The following is a 25865-nucleotide window of genomic DNA, read 5'->3' on the forward strand; positions in this document are numbered from 1 at the left end:
GATAAAATGTTCACTGAGCAAACACTTCTGGTACCAAAGTATTGCAGGAGCCATTTTTATATAACCTGCTCAGTAATGATTAGCTAGATATTATTACCCACAATTTTTAGATGAGAAAAGTGAAGTTCAAAAGGTTTAAGTAACTTGGAGAGATAACACTATTGGTAGCTTGCTGGATATAGACTTAAACACAAGACAATTTGACTCTTAAATCCTTTTCATGTTATTTCTCAAAGGCTTAGGATATTCAGTATGCTGCATGGCTATATTCAAGAAACCTGCAATTAAAATGCACTGTAATCCCTGTCTACCAAAATTAAAACTAATTCTCTAACCACCTTCGACATTATTTGATAAGTACTAAAATTTTCCCAACTATACACTTTGAAACAATTTGCTTAGGGAATATAATATGCTATATGATCGAAATGATCAAGTTTTTATATTATTGCACAAAATGTGACTTATTATTCCAATATAAAGCTGAATTAGAAGGCAGTATATTTTTATGCTTGCATCAATAGCTGTGTACAAATACTCTGCAGATGAAGTGCTTATTCTTAATCGCTTAATATGGTAGAACTTCTTATCACTACTCAAAGGCAGAGTCATACCATAAGAGTGGATTACACAATGCCATTAAAAAGCAATCCTTACGATGTGTTAAATAAACCACTTCAGTCTCATGACACCATTATCATATTTCTCAACTCTACTTCAGTCTCTAAAAAAAAAAATGTTTTAAAGAATGGATTCAGAAGAACAATTAGAACAAACTTACAGGAGTCCAACACGATTAGTATGCTAAAGGTCCGATTATGGGACTAACTAACTAATATCCTACCCTTTGTTCCATCTGAAAACGTCCCAGGAGGGCAGGGATGGCAAGAGGAGGATCCATTGTTATAAAATCCAGGGTTGCAAGGTGGACAATCCTTCTTCTCTCCAGAAGGGGGCAACCTAATAGCATCTGTGAGATCTTCCCGGCAGATTTTGGGCTCTATCCACTTGTACATTATCTGTGTCTGAAAAAAAAAAGAAGAAAAAAAGCTTATAGGTCATGAAACATCCTTTATTTGCTTTACACTTAATAGCACAAATGTTAAACTGACAGCCTAGAAAAATCCCAAATAGGGATAGACTAGAAGGGCCAAATAAAGACAATCTAAAACATTAGTAAAACATTAGTAAGAAAATGAGACCCCCCCCCAAAAAAAATAAATAAATAAATAAAACTTTAGTGACAAATGAACATTATTTCCAAGTATTTTTGCCCCAAACTAAAGATGGTTTTACTTCAGTCAGAGCATGTTCCTCATCATGAAATTCCTCTTTAAAATACAATGTGATTACGTCCCTTACTCTTCTATCCACTCACTTTATTTACTCCTTAACCACCAGAAGTCTCTATGCAGAGACTATCTTTTTCATTTTGAAACCTGCACTACTCTCTTCTTATCCCTCAACCACAGTACCTACCACCAACTTTTTCACATAGTGATTTAAAAAATATATTTTTAAAGAAGAATATGTCCAGCTTCCACATTTTAATCCTATTATTTCATAAATATTGGTAGTTGCTCTCTGGATCTTTTCCAGTACTATGATATTAGACTCCAAGACCTGTAGCTAACATATTTTCTCCTGAGGATTTTAGGCACTCCAGCATGTGTGCTGAACATCGGGATTAAGACAGCCTCCTGGCTTCCAGTCAAGGTGGTAGTATAGATAAACGCAGTGCTGGCATCCTCCTAGGGCTACATCAACATTACAGCTAAACTACGGAACTGCCATTATTCAGAACCACCTGAAATCTAGCTGAACAGAGTCCTGTAACTACGGATATGCAGAAAAAGCCACTTGGAGATGGGTAGAAGGGGCAACGATGCAGAATGAGCTGGTCCCACACCCACAGGTGGCAGATAAAAATCGGAAGGACCTGGAGGCTGCAGAAGTCCTTCCTGAGGAGAGAGTGGTCCCAGCCCCCCTAGTTCAGGGTCCAGTGCTGAGAAGAAAAGACCTATAACTTCGGGCTGTGAAAACCAGGGGATTGTGACTGCGTGAGACATCGAGCTGCAGGAGTCCCAGGCTTTCCTATTAAAGAACTGGGGTACAGACTTACCCTAACTCACTCTTTCTAAGCTCCAGCACTGGGGCAGCAGCTCACAAGGTGCCAGGGACGGGGGGGGGAGGGGGGGGGGGAACTGAATTGTCTGGCTGTGGGATGAGAGCTAGAGGGGCAGCTTTCTCCCAGACAGAAGTGCTGTCAGAAGCCATGGTTCCTTTGTTGAGCCCACTCCTGCAGAGGCAGGCTGACACCATAACTGGGTCTCCATCAGCCTAACACTGTTCACCCTGATAAAGACAGCCTCTAATTCCAGAAAGGGAAGTCCTTTAAACCTTATCCTTTCATTCTTCCTCACACATTCCTACACCCCCACACAAAACGAAATAAAACAAAATTAGCTATGACTCATCCAAACCCAGAACATTGTAATTATAAAATTATTCTCTTTTGAAACCAAACCATTAAATGGGTTTGCCATGTCAAACAAAATTGGTATTATCAGTAGGGGGAAAGGTATTCTAAATGCAAAGAGAAAAATACATTTTTTTCATAGCTAAATATGGTTCTTAAAAAAAATTAATAGTTTCCTTCATTAGACATGCAATCTGCTAAACATATCTTTCTCTTTAAAAACAATTTCTGCAATAATAAGTCTAATATGGAAGCTGGAGGACCAAAATTAAAGGCAATTCTCTATAGCCATTTTCAGTTCATAGAAAATCATATATAGTAAGTCCTTTAGGCCTCTCAATTTTATCTCAAGTATTCACTTATGGAAGAGTAAACGATCTTATCTCAAGAAAAATGCTTAAGAAAATGCTTTAAGAGTAAATGTCTCAACAGAATTATAAATAGTGGGGGTTTTTTTGGGTTTTTTTCATTTTACAACTCTCTCCTTCTGCATTCGTTTTATGCCTACAGCATGAAACAATCTAACCAGCCACTTCACCCAGAAACCTCTCTCTTACCATCTGTAAAACAATGGTTGTTCCTGCTGGAGCTTCCTAAACAGCTGGAAAAATAACTTAGATCCTATATCCAAAAGGGCTTATCATCTCCCCTGAGAAAGGCAATATAAAATTCCAAAAATGGAAGCAAAAATATCATCCTACTGGGGGGGATCATCTTTTTAAAACTTAACAAGTACAGAAAACAACTTTTTAATCTTTGCCAATTCAAAAATTTGCTGATTTATGTTGACATTAATTAAAATTGTAATGCATGGTGTGTGAGTGACTGCAGTGTTGGGAATAGTTGGTTCCCACAGGGGAGTGGGCACAGTTCTGAGGCTGCACACTGAGGACTGACTATGGGGGCCCACCATGTAATCTGCCCCCCACACACACTTTGGGAGGTCAGTGTTATTGTCCTCAACTTTAGTGCCCCAAAGTTATACATAGATAGTAAATGGTAAAGCAACATAAGTCAAGGAAAATGCATTTGGAAAGCGTAAAAATAATAAAATATACAAATATATCTTCAAGAGGGCAGCTAACCACATACTTTGCAATCCAAGCACAAACGATGGCTTAAAAATTAGAAAATGTGCACCACCTTCAAATATTCAAACACTTAGAAGCCAAATTTCAAATTCTCTGCAGCAAAAGTTTTGTTTGCACAGCCTTGCTTCACATGGCAGGCTGATTTTGTGCCTCACTTTCCAATGGGGACAGATGCTTTCAAGTCTGGCTGACGGGAAAAGCTAATAAGCAATATTAATGATTTGTAGCACCAGATGGCTCACAGTGAAGGTGAAAAACCAACAATCAATTCATTCTTTGGCAAGTTGAGATAAAATTATGAAATGTTTTATGAAACCAAGACCTTAATAGAGCAAAGCTTACTGCTATTAAGATTACAGAAGAACTATGGTTTCCAAGCGTATTTCTAGTAAGTATAAATAAAACACAATCTATTGATAGACACAATCCACATGGAGGTAGCAATTGGAAGCTGGTTCTTACATTGAAATAAAATTCAAGACCGGGGAGGACTAAACTTTAGATGAATTTTGAGACCAAATTTGTCCATGGTTGTCTGCTTTCCTCCTTCAAACGTCCCTGCACAAATCCACCGCGGCTTTGTAGACTGGCTGAATTCATCAGATATAAATTACATGTGCTTTTAAAGACTCTACCAACTGCCGCTCCAACCTGACAGCCTTGTGCTTCATCACGTTATGGCTCAGATGTTTCCAACCAGGCTATTGCTTGCCTCTCTACCTCTCCCAAACCTTGATCCTTTCTGGTTATAACCTACTGGGCACTCATCGTTTGTCTCTTGCAGTTAGTTACCCACACCATTCTGCCTTGCTTTGCCTCTTCCTGCCTTCAAAGCCATGCTCAACATCCACGTGTGCTCTGAGCACGTACGTCCTCAATGCACCCGTCTACACATCAGCACTCACTTGGATTCCTTTCCTATGAAGCCTTTGCTGTTATCTCTTTTGCCTTGTGGTTACTTACTGGGTCCTCTTCTTCCTTTATGTTAAGACACCATGGGGTTTGACATTGTACTGGAAATTCTAGCCAAAGGTGTTAGGAAGAAAATGTTCTACAATTAGATTGGGGTGAATATACTAAAAACAATGAATTGACACTTCAAGGATATATTATATTGCAGGAGAATTACATATCAATAAAACTGGGTTTTTTTTAAAGATTTGAAAGAAGATTATAATAACAATTTTATTTTTAAGCAAGTGCAGAAATCCCTAATCACTGAGAAAGGTCATGTTGTTTTCCCATCATCCTAAGAAACAAATGTGTTTGACTTGTTTAGATCATATAGGAAGAAAGGCAGATAAAGCCATATCCTCTATATGCTATTTTTAATGTCTCCTATATCTTACTCCTACTATATAATTCAGAAGTACTGTTATAGATCTTAAGCATTTGGAATACTTTATAATATTAAAGTTTATTAAAGGTAAAGAAAAGTGCAAACCCTTTATGGTCCATCAAGTCCAGGAATGTGATCTAATCTTAAGCATTAAAAGTAAATTACTTAAAACAAAACTTAAAAAAAAAAAAAAAAAAAAAAAAACTTAAGACCTAAGGGTAACTACAATAACCATATAAGTATAAAATTATGGGTTAGGACCTCAGATTAAGAAAATAAAGCAATACTGGCTTCTATGTGTATTTTCCAAATTAGTTCAAGGTATTAACTGTCATGATTTTGAAGATGCAAGAATACAGAAAGCATGTTGCACCAAAACCACTTCCATCTCAGCTTCTCCTATGAATAGGCCAACATAGGCTGACATTTTTTTAGTTAAGAGAACGGCAGGTCAGCTGCAGAGTTCATGTGTGCATTTTTCCTCTGGCTCGGTGTTATTTGTATGGTAATTACTCTGCATTTTCTGAATGCAATTACACAGCAATCTGCCACAACTAAATCAGCCAATGGCTGCATGGCTTTTTTATTGACAAAACCTACTGAGAAACCAAATAATTAAAGAGAAGTTACAGGATACAACAGGTCCCCACGTAAAGTCATTTCATTCAATAGCCTTTGTGGTTTCATTATAACACTGTTGACTCTTGTTTCCACCAATTAGCCTAGAGTAAAATTGGTTTTGTGATACATCGGTTCACCTCAAGTCTCAAAACCTATCAATAACATTAAGTGAGGACTTACTGGGTTTCCATCCTGTGATTCACAGGACACATTTTAAGGCTGTGCTACTCCTGATAGGATTACTTTTTAAAACATAGAACTGTTAAAATAAATAAATAAATAACAGGGATTTATTGGGCACTCAATGTGTGCCAGGCACTGTGCTAGGAACCTTCCATTGAACAGCTCATCTTCTCATAGCAGCCTCAGGAAATAGGTACAGAGATTATCCCTATTTTACCAATGAAAACACTGACGCGTAGGCAGCCAATACCTTGCCCACGGCACTAATTAGTAGATTGGAAAAATCAAAGCCAGGAAGGCAGGCTTCAGAAGATAAATTATTAAATTTCCCTGAACTACTTCAGATACATGTTTTATACATCAGCTCACTCAACTCTCTCATCAACAAAGAAAAGTCTGCTAAAACTGGGAAGATGGCTGAGCACACATGAAATGGAATGCACTGAACACTGCCCATACCTTTCCATCTTCATCACATGGACTATGGATCTGGAAATAGTCTTTGGTGGTACAGGGAGGGCGCTCCGTACACTCGCCCGATCCTTCTTCTGCAACAACAACAACAAAAAATGCATTTTAAAAAACAAAATAAACAAACAAACAAAAGAGAAACAACTAAAAAGTAAAAATAACCTTACCAGGGGAATTTAGGTACGACTAGCTAGGCCTGAAGAAGATAAGGGCTTACATTTTTATTTTCAAGAGAGCAATAAGTGCTCCCATGATATGCTTGGGACATATCACAGTTTTTCCAAGAAGACGTTAGACTTATTCTATTATCGTTAAAACTGTAAATTTGGAACAAATGAAAAGTTTCTAAATATATCTCTATGTCCACAAGTCACCTAAAAGTACAGCATGCATCCAGATTAGTATAAACAAATCGCAGGCAGTTACCTGTGAAGTATGAAATAGGAAAAACATTTACAGACAAAAGGAAAAGTCAGGCAGAAAGGGGCGAAAGTAATTTTTATCCACTCAGTATTGATTCACTTCAGCACTTTGGTGTTCTGCCCATTGTTCCTGTCCCACTTACGTGTGACATGTGGCTTAGGACTACACACTCAGCAAATGCACATTTAAAAGGAAAAGAGCATAGAGTATAAATGGACAAAGATTAGAGCCACCTGAGAACTGGGAGTCCTCTGCACACTTGATGCATTCTTTGGCTCCTTTCTCAGAGTAGGTGTTTCTGGGACACACTTGGCAGCTGAACGAACCTGGCTTATTGCTGAAGGTGCCCGGCTTGCAGGGGAAGCATTCCGACGTGTACGCCACTCCTGTGGGAGAGGAGCACACAGAGCATGGGAGGGAGGACACGACAGAAGTGAGCAAACCAGCACCTTCTTTCAGCTCCTTCCAGAAGCGAGAGAGCACTACTGACACCGAGCTCAGTCCAAATCCTTTCTCTCGTTCATTCAACCCCAAGAAGTGCTTGCTGCATGCCGGTAACGGGGGGATAGATTCTGAATAAAACACAGTAAGTAGAGCAAACGCTGAAGCAAGCGATTGGCTTTTGTTAGAGATATAGTAAATGTGTAAACTCAGTCGTCAAGAGACAACGCCACTAACTCAGAGTGGGATAAACTCTAAGGTCCCCTCCAGTTCTACAAGCTGCCATCCTCTGATCTCTGTGGCTACCCGCTTGCTCCTTTTCTATGGTCTGCTCACTGAGTCACTGGCAAGACTTAACAGACCCTGGGAAGGGCTTGACTTTTCTTCTGGTTTGTAATTTCAGCCTTTGCCAGCAGATGTCCCTACGTGGACTAATGAGTTAGCGTCACAGGAACAAGTACACTTTAAACATATTCAAACACAAGCCAAACTTTCATAGAGGAGAATCACTGCTTTAATTATAAGGAGCCCTGAGACTGAACAATTTCAGGGTTTACTGGCCTCTTTCCTGGGCCACAAAGGTCCAGCTGGTTCAGAAGAAGCACAAGAACCAGGTCACAGTGAACACTGACCTATAAACCAGGAGGTCACGGTTTAATTCCTGATCAGGGCACATGCCTGGGTTGCTCTAGTGGGGGCCATGCAGGAGGCAACCAATCAATGATTCTCTCTCATCACTGTTGTTTCTATCTCTCTCCCTTCCTCTCTGGAATATATATATATGAAGCAGCATATGTATATAAAGCAGCAAAGAGATTTGGGAGATAGTCAGGCCAAGATGTTTATTTGATTGTTATTTTTTTGGATGCAGCAGTGGTCTGAGTAAGCTCAAGGACTGGCACAATAGACATTACTCACATGAATAATAGGCTCTTATTAACAAAGACATTTTTCTTTTATTTAAAGACACTTAAAATTGTCATCATGTGCACTTTTTTACACAGATTAAATAATTCAGTTTAAGGGTACAAAAAAATAAAACAAAAACAAAAAAATCAGTCACCTTTCAAGGAATAAAATCAGCACCTCTAAACCTGGAGGATACTTTTTTTTTAAATATATTTTATTGATTTTTTACAGAAAGGAAGGGAGAGAGATAGAGAGCTAGAAACGTCGATGAGAGAGAAACATCGACCAGCTGCCTCCTGCACACCCCCCACTGGGGATGTGCCCGCAACCAATGTACATGTCCCTGACCAGAATCGAACCTGGGACCTTTCAGTCCGCAGACCGACGCTCTACCACTGAGCCAAACCGGTTTTGGCTGGATAATACTTAACATATTAATTCCTGTCCCATAAACTCTTGGGCCAGTCAAACCGACAATTCAATCAATATGTAACTCAATGTGAAATGTGATGGGTGACTACTAAAACAGATTGCTGCGAAATACCTTCGATTGTGATATTTTTTACCAACACTGGCTTGACTGCCTTGGAACCCATAAGGATGCCTGTAGTTCTCCAGTACAGTATGTTTGGGCCAGACTTTAGCATTACCTGCAAAGCAAAGCACAAGACACTCAGGTTGGCTAAGCCATGCTACATCCAACCATGCCTGAGAGCTAATCTCTCGTACATTTGTTTTTAATTATAGTAAAATACTATTAATTTGGAATCCATAAATTTTAGTCTACTGTTCATTCATACCTAAGCTCTGCTGAAGTTCACATTTTCTAAAAAATAAAGTAAGAATACTTTGCCAACTCCAAAAAATATAGTAATAAAGAAAAAAAATTCCTCAAATCTAAAGAAAAAAATAAAATTACTTTTGAAACATTTGCATGAAGTCTTGGTTTATATTTAAAAGAAACTCATTTTAGAGAGTGAAAGGCACTCAGACCAATTATATATTTATTGGATGCCATTATTCATAAGCAGACTTTGAGCTCTGAGGAAAAAAAAAATCAACAGACTGAGTTGGCTTCTTTTTTATTTAATAAGCAATCCCGCAACAGCAACCAGAGAAAACAGGACTGTTCTTATAAAAGAACCTGATTTAACTATGATTTTAGAACTTAAATGTTACTATGTATATCTGCTTTCTTTGCCACTGGGGTATCTTTGTAATTATAAATCAAACTAACTTTCTGAGAAATGTCATGCTAATTCAGACAAGCAAACTAATTTTAAGGGTTCCTTGCTTTTTCTTATATGCCACCCTTATTCTTCTATGTAGTCTCTGGCCAAATCCAAACTGTATAAACTTAAAACATATCCAACCATTTCACCTTGCCAGGGGTTCAGAGAAGTAGTACACTAAGTACTTTCGCCTTGCATGAAGCCTTCATAAGTGAAGAAAGCATACTTGTTGCCAAGGGTTATTTTGTACCTTCAAAGCCCAGCCGAGAGAATGCTTAGGCAAATAGATCTTAAGTGGTACTAACGTCACTTCTAGGCATACAGTTCAAAAAGTACTCGGAAAAGTACACTGTATTAACCACTCCAAACCGGAGCCCCTGGATGGTCACTTATTGAAACAGAGCTCTGTCAGCACTGTGGGCACCCCTGTATCATTTCATTTATCCCTGCAAGAGTGGTTTTATTTCTTACATGAAAAATAAAAAGAGACCCAACTCAAAGAGATTAAGCCAGTTGCCTAAAGAAACATAGCTACTGTGAGGCAGAGTTTGATTTTAAGTGCATGTGTCACTCCAAAGGCACAGTGCCCCACATAATAGCAGCCGCATGGACTGTGTCCCCTGATATTTGCCTTCAAGCATTTATAGTTATCATGTGGAGAGTTAGATAGTTCCTTTATTTCAGTGGGAAGGCGTTTTTCAAAGGGCATAAGACTCTGACCCATCAGTGGCAAATACACAGGAGAAGGTTTAGGTTCCAAACACAGGGATGAATTTTTTGGTAATCAGAGCTACCCAACAGTAGGGTCAGCACAGTTCCCAACAAGGCAAGCTTGAAACATCACTTATGAGGGGTTGGAGTGGGGAAGGGGACAACTGCAGAGAAAGCTGGGTAAAAGGAACTAAGGATCCTTCCAATGCAAGAACCACTGATTCTTTCCCATATGACAAGCACATCTGTAAACGTAGATGCTCAGAGGCTTTGTATATTGGTGTGATCAGCCTTATTATTGGTATTGCCCCCTTTGAAAGGAGAAAAATTGAAGTATAGTGGGAAAGAGAAAGGAAAGAGCCTCAGGGAAAAGGGAAAGGTAGAGAAAAATACCTACCAAGAGACCAAGTCCATGAAACTTGGTCTCTTAACTGGAAATTTTCTAAATTCATAAACAATTTTGAATTTTTTTCCCCCTTAAAATAAACTTTTGTAAAAGGTTGGGAAAGGAAGGAGAAGAATGGGGCTGGTGACTAAGGAGGAGAACAGAGACTTACAGAATGCGAGCCCCACTCTCCACTGTCCGTGAGTTTGACCCACTTGTCCGCCGTGGTGTCCATCTCCTGGCACTGATCGTTCTGAATCTGCGGGACAAACACAATGGCCCCAGTATATCTTCTTGAATAGCGGCTTTCATTAAATGTGCTCCTCAGCACAGGGCAGGCTGCAATAGGTTCTTTTAATACATACATTCAACAATGCCCATGAGTCATTTTCAACAAGTCAACACATCAAGACCTCTGAAACCAAAGTGACAACTGCTACGCATGAGTGGTTGTAGATAAGCCACTGTCATTATTTTAACAAAAAAGGCTATCTCACTGAGAAGGAAGAGGGGAGCGGAGAAGAGAAAGAAGGAAAGAGCAGTACATTCTGAAAATTCACATAAAGAGAAAAAGTAATTACAAAAATCTTACCAAGTTGTTTTAAAAGCTTGCATTTGCCATGCAGGCCCAATGGTATAAAAGTGAAGTTTACTTTTAAAATAATATTTGGGGCAGTAAAATCTTAAATTAATAAATAATTTAAGTCTGCTTTGTTTTGTTTTCAGTTCCCCAGGGCTTAATCCAAATGTATTTGTCAAATGGCCACAGTCAAAGTTCAAAATTTTTATTTGGGGGTAAATTTTAATCATTTGCCATACTGATTCAAAGGACTACACAATTAATATCTTTAGCACCACTTTGTGCTTTCCAGAAGATTCTTTTAAAATGCCTACTTTGATACTACTTTTCCAGGTCTATGAAGAAGATGGAAACATCAAAAGCTAGGCCACCATTACAGTATTGCACAATAGTCATCAATAGAGTAGGGTTAAAATAGGTTCTCATCACCTGTTCTACTTCCACCCAAATGGCTCTTTTCTAAATCATGTTTGCCACTTCATGCATCCTCTGGAACAGAATATGTTCTCCATCATGAAATATCCTAAAGACTTACTAACTTTAAAATAGGTCCTTTTTCCATCCAAATACCAGAGAATTTCCACTACGAGGATATTGGCTTCAATGGAATTCAAGAACCATATTTTCCGGTGTATAAGACGACCCCCTAATTTTACAGTTAAAACATAGGTTTAGGCCTATATTCGCTGCATAAGACTACCCCCCCACTTCCGAAGCAACACCAGTTCTTTTTTTAATAGACCGCCTCTCTGACTCTGGCCAATCTGAGCAGGCTTTTTACTAGAACACAGTGTAGCTTTGGGTACAGAACATGTATAATTTGCATGCATAAAAAGCCTGCTTGGATTGGCTGAGTCAGAGAGGCGGTCTATTAAAAAAAGAACTGGTGTTGCCTCGGAAGTGGGGTGTAGTCTTATACAGCGAATATAGGCCTAAACATATGTTTTAACTGTAAAATTAGGGGGTCGCCTTATACGCCGGAAAATATGGTAGCCTATTTTTATTATAAGCATAATGGCCATTTTAATGTGGTAAGCCATTCTAGAACAGATATGACTCTGAATACCCTTTGGCGGTCAGTGTTTGGATAAACTGATAGCTTTTTTTCAGCCAAAATCAGAAATTATGTGTCATCATGACATTCTTTCTACTGGCATGCTAGGTGCCTGAGCTCTGTCATTCATTCTAAAAGCAACTGGCAACAGTATAACGTTGGTCCAGTCCATTATTCTTTCCAGTTTTCAGTTTCATCATTTAAAAGGGGTGCTGGGCCGAGTGAAAGTCCCATACAGTTCCAAAATTAAATACTTGGTTGGTTCAAATGATGTAATTCCACAGGTACAACTGCATCTTTCAGTCCTCCACACAGTTCCTTCCCACTAGCCCTTAACAGAATGGCCTGCGTCAATAAATCACTACCTCGGAAGCTGAAGCATCAATGAAAGGAGGAACATGAACTTGCCACCCCTCTTCAGTCTATAGCCAGAAGAACACAGGCTCCTGGAAAGGACGTAATGAAACTTCATGCTTCTGGAGGACCATTACTGACAATCCTCAAAGCACTCGCTGAACAATATAAAACTAAGTGCTTATTTGAACAATTATATAATTACCTTGCTTCTTAACTTTAGGTTTAGTAATATTGCAAAATTGTCCCATAAAATGGGTAATTTTTCACCCAAAGAAGTGTTTTATAAACAGAACGCAGCTTAAAAAGCCAATCTGAAGGTTGCTTAATATCTTAAACTCATCAAAGGATATTAGAGCTAGGAAGGCTCCTTAAAAGGGCCACCACACAGTCCACTTTACCAAAGGGAATGCTGAGGGTTGAAAAGCAAACTTACCGGTAATTGCCCAATAACACACAGCTAGCCCCTGCCGAGATGGGACTAGAGCCAAAATCTCTTCACTTCAAATCTAAGGTTCATACTTTAATCAAAAATATCTCTTCCCACCAACTTTTGATTTAGAAATTTCTGTTATCAAGAGCAATGTATATTTGCCTTAGAATTTTTAGTACATTTCCTCTAAAATTTGTACTACAGAAACATTTTACAATGTATCTTGCCAATTACTTGCACTTTTTTTTTTGTATGTGGCAACAATGGGAAAACATTTTCTCAAACATTTGAGTCACTGCCACAACAAATAGTCACTAGATTAGCTTCAGTTTATATAAAATATTTAAATAATTTTAGAGGTAACAGCCTATTCTGTTAGACTGTTATTTTATCCAAGAGATTGTAATGCTATTAAATCTCTTACCGAGACATCAAATATCCCATCCATTAATTCCTTTAGATTGTGTAAAACTGACAGAATCAGAATCATATAGCCACCTATATTTCTGAAATACTGCCCATGAATACAGTTAAATAATTCAAATATTTGAAACTGCAGGGAGAAAAAAAATGTTTTTAAACAAAAATTGGATTTGGTGGAGACACATTTTTAACCAAAAAAAAAGCATCTGTAGCTACAAAAATAACAATTTTTAAAATGAATCTTGGAGAAAATATTTATCACACAAAGAGTTTACACCAAATGGTCATCTAATGGTCATAAGCAAACGTAAAACAAGCTCAATCTTACTCTACAAGTCAAGAACTCAGAGGTCAAGAAATTCACCAGAAAATAAAATATTATAGAAAAAAGTAAAGTTCTCTTTTAGCATCAAAAGTTTCAGTTAACACACACACACACAAAAAAAAAAAAGACTGAGAAGGCATAAAATGTAATGGAAACAATGAATTAAGGTAAATATTACATGAATGTACCATAAAAAGTAAATTTCAGAATATAAAAGGCCTTACAAAGAACTCAAAGAAGATGTTGTTGTCGACGTACTGGTACTCAAAGAAGACATTACCCGACTTCTTCAGGTGCACAGCATAGATCAAAGATACGGTGCAGTCATCACGATTTGACTCTATGTAATTTCCTCGAGGGACCCAAGAAGAGCTGTGGAAACAAAACCAAAGGGCATCTTACATGAGCATTCAGAAACCTCCTATGTAACTCAGATTCAGAAGTCATTTCCTTCAGCCGAAACCGGTTTGGCTCAGTGGATAGAGCGTCAGCCTGTGGACTGAAGGGTCCCAGGTTCGATTCCAGTCAAGGGCATGTACCTTGGTTGTGGGCACATCCCCAATAGTGGATGTGCAGGAGATAGGTGATCGATGTTTCTTTCTCATCGATGTTTCTAATTCTCTATCCCTCTCCCTTCCTCTCTGTAAAAAATCAATAAAATATATTTTAAAGTCATCCCTCCAGCAAGGTACAGCAGAGAAGACCAGAGTTTTTCTGGAATTCAACAGCCAACACCATTGCTGGGAATAGATTCACTGCTTATGGCACACAATTCCCTAAATCTTGGTAAGATCTATTTGTTATGAAGCTGCTATTTTCCACCAAAACTTTGATCACTAAAAAGACAATCAGTAATTCTACTAGTTTGGAGTAGAATTAGTATCTCAAATAACATCTGAAATCTTTATTAACATATGCACATGGCAGAAGGTGAGAAGATTCCTTGATATGAGAAAAGAAATAGTTCTAGAAAAAGCCCATTTAAATGAACCTAAGTAAAATAGAGATCACAGTTTTATAGTATATAATGAGGTAAAAGTCTGGAATTTTTATCTAAACACACACACACACACACACACACACACACACACAAGATAAAAACTTAAGAAAATATAATTGATGAACAAAATTTGGGTTGTAAATCTAACCATACATTACTTCTTAGAATCAAAGAGTCATGTGTCAAGTTTTGGGGGCAAAAGAACAATTCTAACCGAACTGTACAACAGATAACACAATTTAACATTCCTCTCTTCAGTTTAATTTTTTATTTAGATGAGAGTGAGATTTTTAAATTCTTTTCTTTTTTTCTAACAGAAATAAATTCTGAACAAAAGACTGAGATTTCCACATCCCAACATGACTAACTGGTACTGGATCTGCCCTTCCCCTTTCTCCATCTATTAAACAAAACAGCATGCAGGAGCCATTTTAGGCCTGGACAACAGGCAGGGCAGGATTGGGATTCCTGAGAGCAGCCAAACACACGCGGTAAAGCCCAATTTAACCTTGGCCTCATTCCTCAGGACATGTCCCAAACGATGACACCAGGAGATGGCACCCAACCTAAGCATGGTGGTCTCCCTGAGCTGAGGAGCAGAGACAAGTGCTTGGGGGCAGCTGAAGAGGCTGGAATTTATAGGCCTGAGAATCAGAGAAAATAGGGGCTGTAGGAACCCATATGCAGTGTTTCTGTAGGTCCTGGGCTTGGGGCTCGCAGCCACTGCAAAGCTGAGACATAATCAGAAGTCCCTGGAGCTGCAAACCAGCCAGGAGGAAGAAACTTGATAAACTTATTGGACATCCACTTAAGATTCCAGAATTTGCTAGACCTTATAGAGGCCCTGCCCTACAGCAGGTGTCAGCAAACTTTTTCCTAAAGGGCCAAAGAATAAATATGTGCGGCTTGTTGACAATTTGGGCTCTCTTACAATACTTAATTAACTCTGCCACTGTAACTCCAACGCAGCTAGAGACAATGCATAAGTAAATGACTGCCGCTGTGTTCCAATACAACCTTGTCTGCAAAAACAGAAGGAAGGCTCACAGGCTGTACTTTGCTAACTTGTGCCCTAGAGCAAAGGCCATGACCTAGAATTAAATACAGAGCCATCAAAAAAGTAATAAAAATCAGTCCTGATGAGATCAAGGTGCTCTTCCAGTAAATAAATTGCCTGTCAGAACAAAACTCAACACCTTTTAAATAAAAAATAACAATAATCTGCTTTACCTATATCTTAATATTCACCACACTCAAGATAAAATAAAATTTAGTAAACAAGCAAAGAAATGAGAAGAGATGATCCCTAACTGAGAAAAAAAAACAAAAAAAAAAAACAACAGTCCAGAGAAATTGGGACAGCTCTTACAAATATAATCAACTTTAAATAAAATATAAACACAATAAGTGAATCCCATGTCCACAAAATATTCTTTTTTTTTTTTTAATATATTTTATTGGTTTCTTACAGAGAGGAAGGGAGAGAGAGAGAGAGCTAGAAACGTCGATGAGAGAGAAACATCGACCAGCTGCCTCTTGCACACCCCCTACTGGGGATGTGCCGGCAACCAACGCACATGCCCCTGACCGGAATTGAACCTGGGACCTTTCAGTCTGCAGACCGACGCTCTACCACTGAGCCAAACCGGTTTTGGCCACAAAATATTCTTTAAAAATGATGCTAAAATAAAGATTTCAGGTAAATAAAAGCTGAGAAAATTTTTGAGCAGTTGATTTGCAAAAATAATAAAGGAAATATTATAGGCTGAGAAAATAATACTAGATAAACATCCAGATCTATATAAAAAGGAGGGAAGGTGAGAGGGGAAGGGAGAGAGCATATCTTTTAGCACAGCTAAAAAAGCCCCAACATCCTGCAGCTCACGGTAAGAAGAGTGAGTTTCTGAAAATCCACTCTTGTCAGAAGTTAGCCAGAGGCCTAATGTTTAATAACACGGCCATGTGAAAAAAAATGTTACAATACATAGTCAATACAAGGGAATGGGAATGGGTACAGACCACAGATAAATATTTTTTTTAATCAAAACAATTTCAAAGTCCTGCCGAGACCTGTTTGGCTCAATAGATAGAGCGTCGGCTTGGGAACTGAAGGGACCCGAGTTCGATTCCGGTCAAGGGCATGTACCTTGGCTGCGGGCATATCCCCAGTAGGGGGTGTGCAAGAGGCAGCTGATCGATGACTCTCTCTCATCGATGTTTCTAACTCTCTATCTCTCTTCCTTCCTCTCTGTACAAAATCAATAAAATAGATTTTTTTTAAAAAATAAAAAATAAAATTAAAAAAAAAAACAATTTCAAAGTCCTCCAGTGGTGTCATAGCAAAGCTAATAATTTCCTATAAGAGGTAGAAATTAAGCAAATGAGCTTTCCACTTCACATATTTCACCCACTCTCTATTAGAAGATAATCAAGTGCCTAAATGAAGGCTACACATTCTTTCTTTCAGAGGAAGGGGGGGGGGTGATCTGAACTTATCTATTAAAAATTAGAGAAGCATTTTTAGAAATACACTGGCTTGAGTGTAGTTATAAATATATTAGAAAAATAATTTGTGCCGAAACCGGTTTGGCTCAGTGGATAGAGCGTCGGTCTGCGGACTCAGGGGTCCCAGGTTCGATTCCAGTCAAGGGCATGTGTGTTGGTTGCGGGCACATCCCCAGTGGGGGGTGTGCAGGAGGCAGCTGGTCGATGTATCTCTCTCATCAATGTTTCTGGCTCTCTATCCCTCTCCTTTCCTCTCTGTAAAAAATCAATAAAATATATATTTTTTAAATTAATTTGTTTTTCTAATAGCTTTATCACATTTTTGCATATGGTATCTATTCTGTCCTGAGAACAATTATTTTAAATTCATAAAAACTGAGCTACATTATTTGTAAAGACTAGACACAAAAAAAAGTTTATTTATAATTAGTTTATCTATAATCCCAATCAATACCAAAATTATTCTCAACTTCTTTCTCTAAAAGAGCAACTACATCTTTCTCAACTGTTCAATCAAAATCCAAAGGTTCCTTTGGGTTCTTACTTGTTACAGCCATCAGGCCTGGTGTCAGAAGGGCCAACCACAGTGTCCATGAATGTGGCAACGTTGGAAAATCCTGCTGGCAACTCATCCCATTCATCAAATTTGATGCCACTGCCCAAGGAGTAGGTGCCTTCACCACACTTACTGCAGACCTGGTTCTTCATCTCTAGATACTCTCCGGAAGCACAGGAGAAAGCTGGAAGACAGAGGAGGCATAGCCCATTAGGCACCAGACTCCCCCATCAACTTCCTCCCCTTCACACTGTCACCAGAATTATTTTTATAAAGTTATGATCATGAAAGCTTTCCAAAGTCTCCCTTATCTCTACTGACACTTCACAATCTGGTCCCAACCTGTTTACCAGCCTCAGCCACTGCTCCACCCTTTTCCAACCATAACAGGATTCACATCATTACAAAAACATTTCATCCTCTTTTCTGCTGCTGTGGTTTTCTTTCTCTGGAGATGCTGACCAACCCATCTACTCTATTTATAAAACTCCCGTTTCTAACTCAAAAACAACCCTATTCACAACAGATCTCCCTCCCCCCACCAGGCAGGCAGTTTTGCCTCCCTCTGTGCTCTTATCATACTCTTCTCATAATACATCTATTAGAAAGCAAAATATAGGGTGTCCCAAAAGAGTGTATATACACACACTGTGAATAATTATAAAGTTATTATTTATTAAAATTCATTTTTAAAATTGAGCTGTTAAAGTATGTATACATTTTTTGGGATACCCTGTATATATGGAGTCCCAAACAATGTATACATACTTTGAATGATTATAAAGTCAGTATTTATTAACATACAGTTTTCTCATATATTGTGGAGATATATATATATATATATATATATATATATATATATATATATATATATATATATATATATGGCACAGACACATAGAAATAGATATAATAGATCTAGATACAAATACCACTTTTTAGTCAATGTGAAGCTTTGAGCTTCCAGAAAACAAGGATCATTATTTTGGGGTTCCTAATTGTAGCTATCAAATACTAAGTCCAAACAAAAGGTTGATGGAGTGAATGGGGATTTGATGTAAAGGAGATGCTGAGGGCACTGCTTCATGTGCAATAGCTAAACAAGTATCTCCCCTCTGGAACCATGAGCCATCTTTTTCAATACTCATAACTGTAACCTAGTCATTTCCACAACCTACGTCTTATTACTGATGTCAAGTTCTCTGCTAATTCTGAGAGCTGTACCCGGAAGTCATGGGCAATGTGACTAATAACTGACACAGTTACAGACAAGAAGGTAGTGCTGCTGCTAAGCTATTACTCATTCAACAAATGCAAATCTATGTCCCCCGAGTGTATGTCTCTGTGCTCAGGGTGGTATTACTGACTCAACTACAGCAAAGGGCTTCCTAATCCTTTAATCGGGATATTACAGGAACAAGAACAAAATAAAACCTTCAAATCATCCCATACAGAAAACAAATTTCCCAGCAGAGAGCGAAGCAGCAGAGCCTCACATTTAGGTAGATTCTCCTTTTAGAACACATTTGGAAACTTACCAAGAAAGAAAAACACATTAATTTTGAAAAACTGAAGAACGAGAGCTAAAACCCACACTCATCTACTTACTTAACCACTAAACAAATATAATGGGATGAGGAGACCAATTCCAGTTCATGGGGCATGAGTAACAAAAGGTTTATAGAAAAAAATACAACAGTGAAGGTCAAGGGAAAGAAACTGGTCAGAGTATTTGATGAGGTCGCCAATGGGGGCAGAACAATACATCTGTGAAATCAGTTTTCTCAACTTCTAATTTATGTCCTAACACTGATTCTTATCCTCCTGAACTCTTTCTCTTAGGAAGTGTCAATCACCCTCTACTTCCTGGTAGCCTCTCTGTCCTTGATTCTGCGGTTTTCAGGGCTGAGTTCCCTAATCTCCTTATAAAAATGCTTGTTTTCAGAGGAACTCACTCAAGCATAGCTCCCATCAAACACTACACTGATATAAAGCCTAATTTTGAGCTGTTCTCTTAAGAATTTCATTTGTCCTTGCTTTTGAACCACTACTTTTGTGTTGCTGAGCAAATTTAACTTCAACACTCTTCACACCTGCAATGTGATGCATTAATATTCCAAATTAGACCTATTGAGGACAAAGTGTTTCTGTCCTTTTACATATAGAAAGAATTTTTACAAAACTCATTAGATCTCTGTGTTTCATCTAGAGAAAAGAAACAATGAAGTCAGTCCCTAATTTGATGACATCAAAGATATTCAATCAACAAATATCCCAGTGTTTGGAGCTTTCTTAGGAGTAATGAGAGGATTATAGCTCCTCTCCTCTTAGGAATAATAAAATAGAATTATTTTAAATTAAGAATGTCTATAGTTAAAAAAAATCAGTATCTTCTAATACATGTTAAATAATTAAAGCATACTATATGTATCAAGGACCCAAAATTTTCTAGGCACAGAAATAAAAAAGGTAAACAACTTCTCATTGTTTATAATGATATAACTACAAATGTGCCCTAAATTCTGAATGTTGTTCTCTTACTTTTCAGAAACACATACACTTAAAATTAAGAAAATCTTCCTCATAAAAAAAAAAGCTGAAGGATTGCATCACCACCACACCTATATTATAAGAAATGATACAGACTTTTTTTTAAGAAAAATAAAAAAAAAACATCAAAGATATGAATACGGAAATATCGCAAAGAAAAAAAATTGTCAAAGACAAATACATAATAAAAGCAGTGGATCAACCTAGACTAAAACTAGTACAAAGATTAAAAGGCAAAAGTAGGGAGATCCTGTATAATTACAATAGTAAATTAAGAGATACACACAAACATACACAAGAAAAAGAAGTAAAAAAAAAAAAAAAAAGATAAAATATAAACAATGGAAGGGTGAGTAAAAATGGTAGTAATTTTAGAATGTGTTCTAGCTTAAGTTGCCATCAATTTAAAACATACTGCTAAGAACATAGCTTGATATACATGAAGAACATGCTAACCATAAACCAATGCTCTACAAGAGAGGAAAAAAAGAAATCCAAATACAACACCACAGAAAGTAATGAAAGAGAATAAGAAAAAAACTAAGAACTACAAAATCAATAAAATGCCAATGACTACCTACCTATCAATAATTATCTTAAATGTACATAGATTAAACGCTCTAATCAAAAGACAAACAGATAAAGAAGATGTGGTATATATAAACAATGGAATATGATTCAGTCATTGAAAGCATGAATTCATACAATTAATGGCAATATAAATGGACCTAAGGGTATTATGCTAAGTGAAATAAGTCAGATAGAGAAAGATAAATACCATATGATTTCACTTATATGTGGAATAGGAAAGAAAACAAAATAAACAAACATACAAAACAGAAACAAACTCGTAGACAAAGAGAACAAAATGATGGTTATGAGATGAGAAGGGAGTTTGGGGTCTGGATGAAAAGGTGAAGGGATTAAGAAGTACAAATGGACAGTTACAAAATAGTCACAGGGACATAAAGTACAGCTTAGGGAATACAGTCAATAATATAATTTCATATATGAGTGCAAGACCTTCTGAGGATCACTTCATAACTTACATAAATGTCTAACCACTGTGCTATACACCAGAAACTAATATAATATTGAATGTCAACTGTAATTGGAAAAAAAATATTTAAATATAAATTAGAAAAAAATTAAATCTACAAACAGATCATTAATCAATTAAAATGAGCTATGAAGCCATATATCTGATATTTAAATGCCATCTTTTAAAAAATACACTTACCTACTTGGGATATTAGTTTGCATATAAGTGCTTGGGGGCACCTGCTATGATATCAAGAGGTAAAGGTTAGAGGAGCATGGATGCCTCAAGAAAGGGACTAGCACCTGTTGAGCATACACTGCAGTGCATTCCAAAGAGAAAGAACACCATGGGGGTTAAGAAGATAGACCCAGGGAGTTAGATTGTCTGGTTTCAACTCCCAGTTATATCTTTGACCTATCTGTGTGAGGTAATACAAGCACCGACTTCACCAGGGTGTTGCAATGACTAAATGAACTTGAGTCAACACATGTAAAGCATTTGCAATCATGTCTTGCATATAGCAAGTAAAGATTGGCCATCATAATTTTTCATTATTATCATTACTACTGGGCTACTAGTGGCCCAGTGCACAAATTCATGCACATTGAAAGGAAATTAATTAGAAGAAGTATTTCAATATCACTATTAGGCCTTTCTCTATAACAGAAGTGTCAACCAAATTTATAATCGACAATGAAAGATCAAAACACACACATGCGACTGGCGCCAGCAAGAGCTTCATATATATTGTGCATGTGCGAATCAACTTAGCCTTTTCTACATATATATAATAGAATAAACTTGCTTAATTAGACGTTGCTTAATTTAGCTAAACATTTTCCAGCCCAGTGAAGAACCTCAACTTTTCTCTCAGGTAACTGTTAGCAACACAGCAGTAAATATCAACATGAAGCAGATTATTATTGTAGATCATGCAGGGAAAACAAAAGGTTAAAATATTTAACTGTAGTGTTTGACTATATCCTGCACAGTGAGAAAACCTGAAGTCACTTTCAAGGACCACCATTTCTTACTTCTTTTCAGTCGGGTCAAATTTCTAAGCTTTATAAATCTCCATTTTCCAGCTAATGAAAAGAAAATAATATTCCACCAAGTCTCTTATCTAACTACTCCAGGACTTCTGTGAGGATCAAATGAGATGAAGCACAGGAAAACACTTCACAGACATTTGGTTAAAGTGTGAAATGTTTCCACCAGGCTACGAAGCAAGGTGTGTTCCTGAGCTGAAGAAACTGCAAAGAGGTCAGTCACTAGGGAGACAAAGCCAGGCATTGCTACATGACGTCATTACCCGGAAGGTCAGACATTTAGCATATTAGCCTTTTATATATATAGATGAAGTTAAATTATTACTAGAGGCCCAGTGCATGGATTCTTGCACCAGTGGGATCCCTTGTCCTAGCCTGCAGAGAATGAGCCAAAACTGGCAGTCCAATATCCCCTTGGGGGTCCTGAAGTACAAGAGGGCATTCTGCAAAATTGCTGTTGCCCAGCAGCTCTTTCATTGAGCATCTGCCCCCTGGTGGTCAGTGCGTGTCATAGCTACCAGCTAGTCGACTGATGGACCGGTCTTCTAGGCTTTTATATAGAGAGATATACGGTAGTTATGATTCCTGGCCTCATTTGGGCCGCTCAAATACCTGTGAATGGCTGTTGCCAGGTCAAATCCTTGGTGTGACAAACAGGGCCTTTGAGATTTTCCAGGATCTCTATTCTCTCTCACAACCTCCCTAAAAGTGAGCCATGCAGATCTCAGAGAGCACCTGGAAAACCCATTGCTGCCCCTAATCTGTACCTCTTCCCAGCTTTCTTGTGCTTCAAATACCACTGAGCTCCACGGTTAAAGAACTTCTCCCTTCAGGGCTCGCCACAGAGATGCTCAGAAAATTAACAGGGATGACCCATTAAGTATGACATTTAACCCCGGCCTCAACTCTAAACCACAACACAATTTTTCATATGAACCTGCCAGGGCACAGCCAATTTTCCATGGCTATTCAGCCTGGACTTTAAACTTACGCCAGCTTTACTTGGAGGCCCTCTTGACTCCCTCTGGGCAGAGGTCATCCCTCCCTCCTGAGTAAAATCACCCCAGGTATTTATATCTATCATGCCCTTTGCCTCCATACTATAAATAATGTATTTACCCATCTGCTCCCTCATTTGAATGAAAGGTCCTGGAAGACAGGAATCTTTTTTCCCCCCCCCCTATTTATTTTTGGATTCCTGTCATCAAGAATATAGGTATACTCAGGAAATGTTTGTTCAGGGAATAAATTAAAGCTCAATAAGTACCTATCAACTAAATAATTTTCCCAAGACATACAAGTCAGATGCAGATCTGGGGTTTAACCCAGGTGTATACCACACCTGACCACCAACCATCGGGGGTGTTCAATTGGACACTATGCAATGATGCTGCAACTGAACCTTGTAGATCAGAGAAAATGTATGAAAAGAGTTAAATCATAGTATAACTAACAACAGGTAAATGTTTAATAAATTAGCTAAATATGTATTTTCCAAAAACAATACCTGCCAAAATTAGCTAAAGGGCACTAACAACACGTCAGATAAAAGAGTCCTATAAAAAAAAATTTTTTTTTTTAATTTAAAAAAAAACACCTGGAAAACTCTGAATAAAACACAATGCAGCCGAAACCGGTTTGGCTCAGTGGATAGAGCATCTGTCTGCGGACGCAAGGGGCCCAGGATCAATTCCAATCAAGGGCACATACATTGGTTGTAGGCACATCCCTGGTGGGGGTGTGTGCAGGAGGCAGCTGATCGATGTTTCTCTCTCATCGATGTTTCTAGCTCTTTATACCTCTCCCTTCCTCTCTGTAAAAAAAAAAAATCAATAAAATATATTTTTTTAAAACACAATGCAGTTAAGACATAGTAAATGTTTATTAGATTTCACAGAGATTTTAATTTGAAAATGCGCACTATATCCCTCCATGAAGGAGCTACATCATTCACTATTTTCCAATGTACTGGTATTTCAGCACATAAAACCCTGGCACACTTCTTTTCGTGTGGGATGAATATTCCATAGAACGGAGGTAGATCATGGCATTCAATTGCCACTCAGTGCCAATGTGCTCAAGTTGCCCAACTGCACCTGCTACAGTATCAATAACAACTCCTAATACAAATGAGACAAACTATGTATTGACTCTTGGGGGGAAAGCCTACATTTGAAAGACTTATGATCCAAGTATTGGATTTTTCAATTTCCCCTCCAGAAAGCTAAAACCAATTCTCTTTCCATGACAATTCTTCCTTTTCCAATTCCGAACTGAAACCAAAAGCTGTTGGCTCAAACTGTCACCATTTACTCTTACTCCTTAAGGCCCACTGGATGTGGGTTAAGACAATAGATCTGAGAGAGACAATAAAAAAAGTTTATTTTTTATTCAACGCTTTATTTTTCTAATCTGAGCACAGCATTTTTTGACCCAAGAAAAGCACATATAAGAAATTTATATAAATACTAAAATAAAAGAATAAACAATGACCACATACTATGACTGGTTCGAATATGTGCTAATATAGAAATACAGGTATTTTAAATGCACATCTCCAATTAGAAAATAATGTGTTAAGGTGAAGTCACGGACTGAGAAATATTTGAAGGAGTAAGCAGTTGAAGAAGTACACTCCCAAAAGGAAGAGATGTCTTAGGTTTACTGGTATTTCCCCCTCAGTGTTCTAGACTTGTCTGAAAATACATAAGGAACTAGGAAAAGATATGCTCTCCCCACTCCTAGTAGCCAGGCTTTTATTTCTAAGGTTTGGTTTGAAATGAAAAGTCCTTTTATCCAGTGTGTGGGGAGACAGAAAGAGGTGAGGAAGAGAGAGAGAATTCCAGAATGACTATCATTCTTTTATGATCTAAGAATGTCAAGGGAAGATTTCAGGAACTCATGCAAGAGGGAAGTGACCCAACAGTGGAGAAGGGGTGGAACAGGGGTTATATCCCCTTGTTCTGGAAAAGGACAAGAAGTGTTATAGTTCAGGAATGGCACGCTACTTGCAAGCTGTGCCTGAGAGATGCCAACACTTCAAATGGTGGGTGATGCCCACAGAAACAAGACAGAGGACCAGGGCTTGGAAGGAGCAGCAGAGTTCCCTGTAACTAAGCCAGTAGCATCACAGAGAAAGAGAGGTGTGAACTCACCCCAGGGTTCTAGCACAACAAAAACCGATACCTGCCTTCTCATTAACTTCACTCGGAGAAGCCGTCTGCCGAAGTCTATGTAAACTTTTAAAAAATAGATACAATATAATTTCTTTGGAAAAAAAAATGTAGATTGCTAAAGTCCTGTACTGCCTTTCCTATGGAAAGGCCTTCTCTATCGCTTCTACCCAATTATATTTTGAAGAATCTATAACAATGTCAATTGAGGCCTAATTCTGAGTTTGACTTCATTGAGCAGCATTAGCATCTGGGGAAATAATAGCCCACACAGCCATTGCCCTAAATATTTTTCACTTAAAGTTGCCACATCCCACTTTTTTATATGACCCAACTACTGGGCCATATCATCATGGCATCACTGCCAAGTCAAGAATGGGGGGCCATCAACCACCATCTGAGGTCTTAGCATCTCTCAGGTACGGTTTGCATGTAAACATGCCATTGGTGAACCACAACACTTTTACTCTCGTTTATTCTTGAAACACAAGAGTTTCTAATGCCTTCCCTTGATGGTGTCCCATGATGAAACTTTA

At 38.1% G+C, this 25865-nt stretch overlaps 1 protein-coding gene across 3 annotated transcripts in view; it reads right to left on the bottom strand.

The window, feature by feature from the left end:
• ELAPOR2 (endosome-lysosome associated apoptosis and autophagy regulator family member 2) overlaps positions 1-25865 on the bottom strand; it is a 135166-nt gene that overhangs the window by 42758 nt on the left and 66543 nt on the right. For all 3 annotated transcript variants that reach the window (XR_014796182.1, XM_084897363.1, XM_084897364.1), the window contains exons 3-9: positions 17504-17699; positions 13679-13826; positions 10458-10544; positions 8502-8607; positions 6841-6993; positions 6173-6261; positions 845-1025 (exon numbers count right to left, since the gene is read on the bottom strand). Coding sequence is in view for 2 of the 3 variants with exons in the window: in XM_084897363.1 (XP_084753489.1) it covers positions 845-1025; positions 6173-6261; positions 6841-6993; positions 8502-8607; positions 10458-10544; positions 13679-13826; positions 17504-17699 (960 nt within the window). In the remaining variant the exon portion in view is untranslated. The remainder of the gene's footprint in view (positions 1-844; positions 1026-6172; positions 6262-6840; positions 6994-8501; positions 8608-10457; positions 10545-13678; positions 13827-17503; positions 17700-25865) is intronic.

The sequence above is a fragment of the Pipistrellus hanaki genome, assembly GCF_964339955.1.
Source record: "Pipistrellus hanaki genome assembly, chromosome: 10".
Taxonomy (NCBI): domain Eukaryota; kingdom Metazoa; phylum Chordata; class Mammalia; order Chiroptera; family Vespertilionidae; genus Pipistrellus; species Pipistrellus hanaki.